Source organism: Poecilia formosa, unplaced genomic scaffold, assembly GCF_000485575.1.
Source record: "Poecilia formosa unplaced genomic scaffold, Poecilia_formosa-5.1.2 Scaffold1164, whole genome shotgun sequence".
In the NCBI taxonomy this organism is placed as follows: domain Eukaryota; kingdom Metazoa; phylum Chordata; class Actinopteri; order Cyprinodontiformes; family Poeciliidae; genus Poecilia; species Poecilia formosa.
The window spans coordinates 13,075-23,155 of record NW_006801103.1 but is presented as its reverse complement, the minus strand read 5'-3'; the positions used below and the strand labels follow the sequence as shown (position 1 = coordinate 23,155).

The 10,081-nt window shown below is 34.7% G+C and overlaps 1 protein-coding gene across 1 annotated transcript in view; it reads left to right on the top strand.

Annotated features, from left to right (window-relative positions):
- The first annotated feature begins 2,736 nt into the window (after nucleotides 1-2,736).
- The window catches only part of LOC103132623 (interferon-induced very large GTPase 1-like), a 12,975-nt gene continuing 5,630 nt past the window's right edge, over nucleotides 2,737-10,081 (top strand). The window contains exons 1-6 of the mRNA XM_007544426.2: nucleotides 2,737-2,806; nucleotides 2,940-3,479; nucleotides 4,282-4,313; nucleotides 5,636-5,720; nucleotides 9,050-9,081; nucleotides 9,238-10,077. Of these exons, the coding sequence (XP_007544488.2) occupies nucleotides 2,737-2,806; nucleotides 2,940-3,479; nucleotides 4,282-4,313; nucleotides 5,636-5,720; nucleotides 9,050-9,081; nucleotides 9,238-10,077 (1,599 nt within the window). The remainder of the gene's footprint in view (nucleotides 2,807-2,939; nucleotides 3,480-4,281; nucleotides 4,314-5,635; nucleotides 5,721-9,049; nucleotides 9,082-9,237; nucleotides 10,078-10,081) is intronic.

The following is a 10,081-nucleotide window of genomic DNA, read 5'->3' as shown; positions in this document are numbered from 1 at the left end:
ACAGCTTTTTTGCCCCTCGGTTTGGGGGGTTGTCAACTTGATTATTGAAATCACCGACAATTATCAAACAATCATAATCATACATACATATGAGAGATAGAAGCTCATTCAAGTTCGTAAAGAAATTTTCCACATATGTTGGGGTTTTGTATAAAGTTGGTATCAAAGTTCGTTTGTGGCCTTTTACCTCCATTCCAAGATACTCAAAAGACATAAAATTACCCAAAGAGATTTTACTACAGTTTATGGTATTCTTAAATATTGAAGCCACGCCTCCTCCTTTTTTGTGTTTTCTATTTTCACTTAAAAAATTGTAGGTAGGAGGCGCTGATTCAATTAGCACGGTTGCTTCATTATTGTCATTCAGCCATGTTTCTGTCAGAAATAAAACATCAATATTACGCTCGGTGATGAAATCATTAATTAATAGAGTTGTAGCACAGAGAGATCTGGTATTTAAAAGAGCCAGTTTAAGTGACTTGGGGGCTGAAAGTTCTTCAGTCTCAGGTTCCTTTAGGCAGGGGATCATTATGAGGTTTGAATTAAGACCGCTGGTTTTTGTATTTCTGTTTTTTGTAACTTTTCTTGTAGTGATCCGGACAGGTAATGTCCTGCTATGAAATGGATTAATTAAAGGGGAGTCTCCCTGCCATGTTACTATGTTACCTAGCAAGTACTTTGCAAATAAATCAGTGATTCTTGAGAATAGGGACAAAACAGGTCGTATGGATAAAGCACAAAATTTGAATAAAATATACACAAAATATAATTGTTTCAAATATCTGACTAAACTAACCTGGGTCATGTGAGCACAACAATGTATATTTTCCTGGTGTTTGCTGAATATTTTTTTATTTTAAACATTGTAGTAGGTGGATGATGCCTGTAAAATCCCTTGTACCGGAGCAGAACTCAATACATTATAATAGTTTAAAACAATTAAAGAAATACTAAAATTATATATTATGACAATTAAGTATAAGTATTCATATAAATAATTATAAAAGTATCAATACATTGAATTAAGTCATTTTTATATATTTTCCAACTCCAGTTAAATTTGTCCCTAGTTTTTGTCAACACCGTCAGAAATGAAAAGAATGCTAAAAAAATCAGGCATTATTGCGGGGCACCAGAACTTCTGAGGACCCCATGACGTCTCTTTTCTCTTCCTTTGCTAAGAGGGCTAGTTAGCTCTGGTTAGCTTATGTTATTCTTTAGTTTTTTTCTTCTGTTTTATTCCTAAATTGCTCGTCACAACCATGATGTGTCAACTCTATAACTGACAATTTACAAATATTTGATGAAATTTTGTGAAATAAAAGCTTAATTTTGGTAAACTGTAAAGATTTCATGGACCTGACGAGCTACAATATGGCCTCCTTCAGAATAACATCATATAAATTGAGGTAGTTTGCCTTTTGTCAACTCCGTCACATGTCAACTCCATCAGAGTTTCTGAGACTCTTTCAGTGAAATTATTGAGAAATCTCACTTAAATGTGCAGTTAATTCATTTTAATGTATTTTACATAAATTGCATTATGTTAGGTAAATTGTATTATTATCAACTATTTGTTATACTGTTTTATATGTTCTTAGTTTATGTACTCTTATTTGGTTTAGTCATATCTTTTAAGGAATGTTTCTGTATTGTTAATCATTCTGGCTTGCTTTCTCAGAAGGCCTCTCTGAAGAAGAGCAGTGACAGCAGCTCTTCACAGAACGGCCTGCTTTGACCTCTTAGATAGCTATAAAACCATCGCCGTGAAGATTCACAACTTGTCCTGTTTGATCCTGGGTCAGGAACTAGATAAGTTAGTGTGAGTTAGATTGTGTTGTTAGTTAGCGATAATCTTGGCGCTGTGACTGTGTGATGAAGTGTCTTTCCCCCTCCCTTTAGAGTTACAGCGCTCTCTGTGATTAGGGATCCTAAAGACAATAAAAAGAGAGGGGCAGGCAAATGTGCTTCAGAGCAGTAGGAGATTTGTAACTGAAAGCACATCTCTGTCTGNGACAATAAAAAGAGAGGGGCAGGCAAATGTGCTTCAGAGCAGTAGGAGATTTGTAACTGAAAGCACATCTCTGTCTGTTCTCCTCGCGAGTATTAAGAATCTAACTTTCTGTTGTCTTTCCTGTGTTATTTGCTGTGTTTAATAGGTGTCAACTCTGACACATTACTTCACATGTACCAAGTTTTTCTTTTTAGTCACTAGTTTGTCACCACCTTCAGCAATGACAACCCCGTCATGTACTGTCAACTCCATCAGATGGACCTTTTGTTGTTTTTTGTTTTAAATAATTTTGTTTGTTTGTTTCTTGAGAAGCATTTGTCTGTAAAATTAGTAAAATATGACTAATAGGGTATTTTAAAAATTATTTTATTTTTATTTTTGTCAGATGGTGACAACAAAGTTCTGGGTCAGGTCGATTAAAAATGTAATTATTTAAAAAAATGTTGCAACTGGGAGCCTGGACCTTAGCATTTTTACATTTCCAAAGCATTATTTGTCATATTTGCATAAGGTTGAGAAATAATAATAATAAAAACATTGGGGAAAATTTAAACCCATTTTGTCCCTATTCTCAAGAATCACTGAATACATAGGCAGGTTGTGCATAAAACACTGTGGCCGCCACAGATTTTCAGTTTAAAAAGTGCCATTTAATATATTAATGTAAACGGCTAGATGACTAATGACTATATGTATTTTTGTAGGAATGAAAAAACGTGATCATGCAGAAAGGAGAGAGAAATGTACAAGAGAAGTTTGAAAACATTTCTGGATCACCACCAAGTAATGCAGGTAAGAGTTTTGGAACACTCATGATTAAAATGAAATCATAAATATTTTAGTTTTTATATTTCTACGAGATTCAGTTTTTAAGGCCACTATAAACAACGCTGTCAGTTAACATTACTCATGTTCTGTTTTTCAGTGACTCCTCCACTCACACTTGTGTTAATTGGGAACAAAAAATCCATTGAGATTGGATCAAAAAATATCTTACTGGACCATGACCAGGAGATACATGAGAAAGAGTTTTCATCCAGACTCTATGACCTATTGGGTCGTCAAATCTCTGTAATTAACCTGCTTGGGCTTCCAAGTATTGACACGATTCCAGAGATTCCAGAGTTTCCAGAAGATTGTATCTTTATCTTGCTGGTATCAAATGACCAGCAAGAAAACCAGTATTCTTCTGGATTGCAGTGGTTAGAAAAAACACTGGGAAAGGATCACAGCTCTTATGTGATGACAGTTGTAACTCATGACTCAGAAGAAATTTGTGAAAATGAACTTCAGAAACTGAAGGCAACAAGTGTTTTTTCTGAAAAAAGATACCATACATGTACAAGAAGTATGACGGATGGAAACGAAATAATAGCTCTTTTGGAAAAAATAGATGACATGGTCTCTGAAAATAGTCGGGTGACTGAAGGAAAACAAGTCAGTCCAGAGGAAACATTAAAGACAGGTAAGATTCTTTAGAGCAACCCAAAATTAACAAATGGTTATCCGGAGTTAGAAGTCTGCCTTAAGCCTTACTATGAAATTTAAATATCTTGCACCAGAAGTCCATAAGTTTAGGGCAGGAGCTAAAGAGATGACCCAAAGTCCTATCATCTGAATTACATTTGTCACATGTTGGTGAGACATAGGGAAAAAGCTTAAGTTTGGTTTTAGAAAAGTGCAGTCGATGGATAACTTTGTATTGAATAAGTTGCAATCTACAATTAATGAAACAGGTTTTAATTCTCGACAGACTTGTATCCCACAGCTCATCTGAAATCTCACCCAGTGTATCAGACGTCCAGGCCTCTTTTAAATGATTAGAAGGTGTAGTTGAAGTGAAAAGATTAATAAAATGAGAAATTAGCTTTTTAGAGGTAGGGGGCTTTTATATGAGCTCATAGAAGCAATGCTGCACCAGTATGGTTTCAAAGTGGGGAAAGTGCTTAGCTATCTCAATATAATGAGATAACTAGCTCATTGCTGAAATAATGAGTCATTATAATGACATGTTATAATGAGATACATTATAATTTAATCAAAGTAGTGGAAACTGGCTTCCATAGATATCTTTGGTTTGCCCCCTATATGTTTATCCCTTTTTCATGTAAAAAAAAAAAGTCAATTAATATTTTATTTCCACCATAATTATGTTTTGCTTGCTTGATTATATTTTCTCTGTTATAGAAAGATAAAATAGTAAATAGGAGCATTTTCATGTACTATTACTATGAAAACTATAAACTTTTTTTTCTGACATTTTGTAGTTGAAGAGATGGTGACTGATGAGGAATTTGAGGTAAATAATAATTTCCTTTGCTAATTATTACAGTGAATTCAGTGGTGTCAGAGTATTTCACTCCACCGATTTACACCACTGATTTCCTATTGTTTTGCATGTTTGTCAAACTTCTGTGTTTCAAAACATTTTGTTTTGTTATTAAAGGAGAAAGAACATCCAAACTTGCAGCGAGTGCCTCTAAAACTTAGCAGCAACAACTGCAGTCAGGCATTTCTGATAGCTAGCAATGAGTCTTTTACAACTATGGAAGAATTTTGTTCCACTCGTCTTTACAGCATTATTGTAATTCAGTGACATTGTAGGGTTTTCCAGCAGCCTTTTTAAGGTCATGCCACAGCAACTAAATGCAAGTCAGTTCAGAACTTTGATTAGGCCAAACGAGGTGAACTTGCTGGTCCAATGTTTTGGATCATGGTCTTGATGCAGAACCCAAGTTGGTTTCAGCTTCAGCTGACCAAAACATTCTCCTTCAGAATGTTTTGGTCAGCAGCACAATTCATGGTTTAATTTATCACAGCATGTCTTCCAGATCCTGAAGCAGCAAAACAGCCCAGACCATTCCTGAATTTCTTTGGATCTTTGCTTGATGTCTAGTTCTTGAGGATCTTTTGGTGTATTTCACTTTGTCAGGCAGGTCCTATTAAGTTAACAGAGAACAGGTGTGGCATTAATCAGGCTGGTGTAAGGCTAGAAACAGTGAACTCAGGTGTGATAAACTAGTTAAGTTATGTTTTAACAGGGGAGGCCAATCACTTTTTCACACATGGACAAGAGGGTTTGGATTTTTTTTTCTCTCATAATAATCAACATCTTTGTTTAAAAACTGTATTTTATGTTTACTTGTGTTGCGTTTGCCTAATATTTAAATTGGTTTGATCTTCTGAAACACTGAATGAAATCTGGACCAATACAGACACCTTTTCACATCACTGTTTTTTTGTCAGTCATAGATATTACATTCTAGATTTATGGATTTTACCAATGAGTTGAAATCTGATGCGTGATCTTTGCCATTTTTTGTTCAACATTTTACTGTTGCTTAAAATACAGACAGCTGGTCTCTTTAGTTACTACTTCAGTTAATTACTTTTGCTTTTTTTTTTACAAAAAGTGGAGATGCAACTTAATATGTTAAACATAACCTAGAATGTTAAGAGTGATTAATTGCAATCGGTGGTCTTTAAACTCCTTTTTACAGGGTGAGCATTTCTGCACCAATGCTAAATGTTGACACTAACCAAAATAGCTCAGAAAAAGATACAGAAAAAAAAATCTAAATGGTATAAGCAAGCGCCAATATATTTTCAATGCTTTAACAGGATGCTCCTGAATACATCAAAGATGACAACTGTACACACAGACAGACAGAAGTCTCTCCTGAACAATGTCAACCAACAGACAAAGGTAATACAACTTTACAACTGAACCAATCAAACAGTAACCATATTAGACATGAACAGTATTAGTGAGTAAACAAAGCAAATAAGTTAGCAAGTAAGTATCTCTTAACCCATTACAGTCATGATCAGGGCTGGACTTAGGAGGCTTTGCGCCCCTGGCCCCTTGAGCCAACGTGCAGGCCCTATACCGATCCCACAAATAACCTTATCTACCTACCAGGTCACAAAAATCCGCCACTGTCCATAAGAAAGAAAAACTTAATGTTTTTTATTCATCCTCTCTGTACTGTATTTATTTATCCTTCATTTCTATCTTTATCTGTCTCCATCCCTCTTTCAGTTTTTGTCAATTGAATCTTTCTCTGTAATTATCAGGTTTATTTCCTTACTAAGTTCTGCTAGTTAGGGTGAGTATTTCTTCTCTGACAGCCAAATGTGATGAAAACATTTATTTGGTGATGACTGGCTTTTATTCAGCTACGTGTCAGGGAAGGGCATACACTCTAAAAAGAAAGTAGTTGATCCAACTTAATTGAAATGCTTCAATTGGTAACAAGCAATTCAATGAAGTTTATCCAACTTAACTTAAGTTTAACTAATTCAATATATTCTAATCATCCAACTCAATTTATTTATTTTTTTAAACAAATTTATTAAGTATGTTTAAGATGACAGATCTAAGTCAGTCTTACTCAAATAATTTAGTTTACTTCAAATAAAGAAGTAAATTAATAAAGGATCTAATTTTTCCAAAGGGCTTTTTTTTAGCTGAGGCAGCCTTTATTTGAGCGTAGTTATTCAGGAAAGTGGTTAATGACAGAGAGGAAGACCTGCAGCTAAGGTCATCAGGTTGGACATCAAACTTGCGAAGGCTGCGTCCAGGACTAAGTCCTCCTTATGTGGATTGTGCTCTACCCCTGCGCCAACACAGACAGGATCCTGGTTGATACAGAATCTGTCCCTGGTAAGCTTGAGACATGGTGTCAGATGTGGGATACAAATTATGGTATTGAACTTAATTCTTTCAAATAAAGTCAAAGTAAAAAAATCATTTAAGGAAAAGATTTGTAACTTTTAAGTTAGTGTATTTAGATGACACTGTAAAAAGAGTATTAGTCTGCAAACTAAGAAGTTTGCAGCCCAAAATATTTAGTTTGGAACTATTTAAGTTTGAGTTGACTTTCTGTAGAATCAAGTCAAAGAGATTTTAAATGTTTATTAGAACAACATAAATGATTTGAGTAAATGTGACTTAAATTTGTCATGTTAAACCCCCTTATGAATTAAGTTATAAAATATTAGCAAATTGAGATGGAAGGACTTAGTGAATTGAGTTGGATGATCATAATAAATTGGGTTGGTCAGACGTAGGATATGAAATTGGCATTGAACTCAATTGTTTCAAGTAAAATCAAAGTGAAAAGTTCCTTTAGGTTAAAGATTTATAAGTTTTGAGTTAATTGAACACAAAAATGTAAGTTGTCATAGCAAAAGCAAAAGAATTAAGTTAAATTAATCTAAATAAGTCCATAAGATGAATTGTGGCCCAAATTCAATTTTAGAGTGTAACACACTTGAGCTATTTTGTACACTTGACCCTAGTTCCAGCTAGGAGCAGCAGATCAGACAAAGATCCAGGTTCTAGCAGGACTGTAGAACTGCTGTAGCAAGGCTAACATTTTGAGAAGCGGAGAGGGACGATGGTTCCATTCTATGTACAATATGAGGTTTGGAAACCTCATATTGTACATTTTTGGACATTTTCTTCATCACCTCCTTAATTCCCTCCAAGTTGAAAAACGGACACAAGGCATTCCTGATATTTACTGGCATTTAATTGGACACAGGTGTCTGTAACGATGCCGTGAGAACTGTACAAAAAACATAAAATAATAAATTTTTATACAGAAAGGCATTCTCATAGAGAATAGTCAAATAATATTAAACAGCAAAACATTTACAATACTGTAATGTAAAAAAAATATCTTAAGTACTGACTTAAAAAAATATTGACATTCTGTGTAACCTTTGTACATACGTGGCTAACAGAAACTTGACAAATCCTCCACAGATAAGCATTCTATTTCCACACAAACACGTAAATTATAAATTGCATACCTCATCGGCCGCTTTAGCTTGAAGGGGTTAAGAAACTCTCCAATCTACCGAGTGCAGCATGTAACTGAAAATATTGATCAAAACCAAACAAAAAATCAAACATTGGTTCCACTCTGAAAACATTTGCACAACCTTTAAATACACATTTGAAAACAACAATATGGCTATTACAATCAGCTTTTCATGAACATAAAATATTTTATGTTACTTTAACTTATTTTTTCTAACTTAAAACCATTAACTTAACTTAAACTGCATAACTACCATTTATGGCAGCCACACCTAGGCCTGTCACAATGAAGAATAAATTAATTAATTCCATGATAAGTTAAAAGAAACTCAATAATTTTCATTTGCTTAATTTATCACTTTTCATTCTCTTTTTACCAAAAACTGAATGATAAAAATCGTCAGTCTGGTGCTTCAGTCTCAACTAGTATTTTTTTGAAAGATAACTTTGTTTACAGAGACTTCATAATTCATTTCAGTTGTTGTTTCTGTTGTTGTCTTTATTTATTTTGGATATTTAAAATGTCTTCCAGTTCCAGTGTTTAAATGTTCATTAGAATTTAAAGTTTATTGATTTTGAGAATGTGTTCTTGCCATTTCCATTATATTACTTGAAAATGGTCTCAAAACAACAATATCGCAATAAGTTCGGTTACAATTTATTATCCAGCAAAATGTGTTATCGTGACAGGCTTAGCCACTCCTCCTTGTCAAGCTCTTCTTTTACTTTCATTCCTGCTCTCTGCTGTCATGCTTTCTGTTGTCTGCCACTATCGTGAGAAATTACTCCCCAATGCGTAAGTTGCGTAAGGACACCCGTCAAACTTGGACCAATAATAATCAAGCATTCACAATGGACGTTTGTCCGAACAAATCAGACAGTTTTTCAACAACGCCACCCAAATCCTCTTAGCCAGTGAAAAAATTAAGGCATTCTGACCTTATTCATTCACAAAAATATAAAGCATCTTTCGAGCATTTCAATGAAGGAACATGTTAGTACAGGTACAGAGATGAATGACAAAAACAGAGCAGAAAAATCTGAAATCAGCATGGTCAGGAAAGCAACCTTTTACAACAACATCCATTCACACAACCGCCCACCAACTCTGATATATAATTACTTGTTATTTACTTGCATATTTGATCAATTTATTTGTCATCAGTTACATTTGACTAATCTGAGAAATAACTGGTGTTCTGCAGGTGCCCTTAATATGGATCGGAACAGACTAAAGGTCAGAAATGTTCATTTTTAATGATTTTTAATATAAATCATATATTTATATTTTTATAAATATATAAACATATTTATATATTTATAAATATTTTCACTTTGTTGTGTTTGCTGTTTTAAATCTGAAATTCCTTTTAAATCCATATATTCTTTGCAGGCACTATGCAATTCTTCAGAGAAAGAAGGAAAAGTACTTCAAAAAGAGAGAGATGAATTGTTTAAAGCACTTGACCTTCAGAACAAATCTAAAACAAAGTGGACACAAAAAGAATTTCTTCAGATACGTCGACCTGTGAAACAGACTGGCATCTCTATTAAAGATCTAGCTGAAGCTTTTCTTCAGAGGTTAATGATGTTAGACTATAGAGCCAGATACATCCCTGTTCAGCAAGAAAGCTCTGATGTGAACAATTCACAGGCTGTTCCAGTGTCTGACAGTGCTGTTACAGGTGACGATGACTTAGATGCTCTTTTTACTACTAACGTAGACATAGATCAGTCAAAAGAGAATCATGTTCACCCAATGGATGTTCAAATGGCAGCATTTCACTGCTCAGACAGCTTCCTTCAACAGAAAATGATCACAAAGTTGTCACAGTGTCAGTATGCCTTACCACTGCTTGTTCCTGATCCTCTCACATCAAATATTGACTGTCCTTTGTGGACATTCAGACAATTAACAAAAACATGGAAAATAAGCACAACCAAAGAAAATGCAACCACTGTCACCATGAAGAGCATGCCAATCTACAAAGCTCAGACTCCCATGGTTTCATTTTTTCGACTGGGCTCCATGTCTTTATCCAAATCTCAGCTGATGAATGCCTTGATCAACGACCGCCACGACACATTCTTCCACAGAAACTGTAAAGGAAGCACCAAATCTTGTCATTTGATGGATGGGGTGGCAGAGATTGCCTGGTACTGTCCTGCTGGAAAAGACAATGATTTCTTTACTGACTGCATTGCCTTCTGTAATCTTCATGGGGATTCTCTAGCAA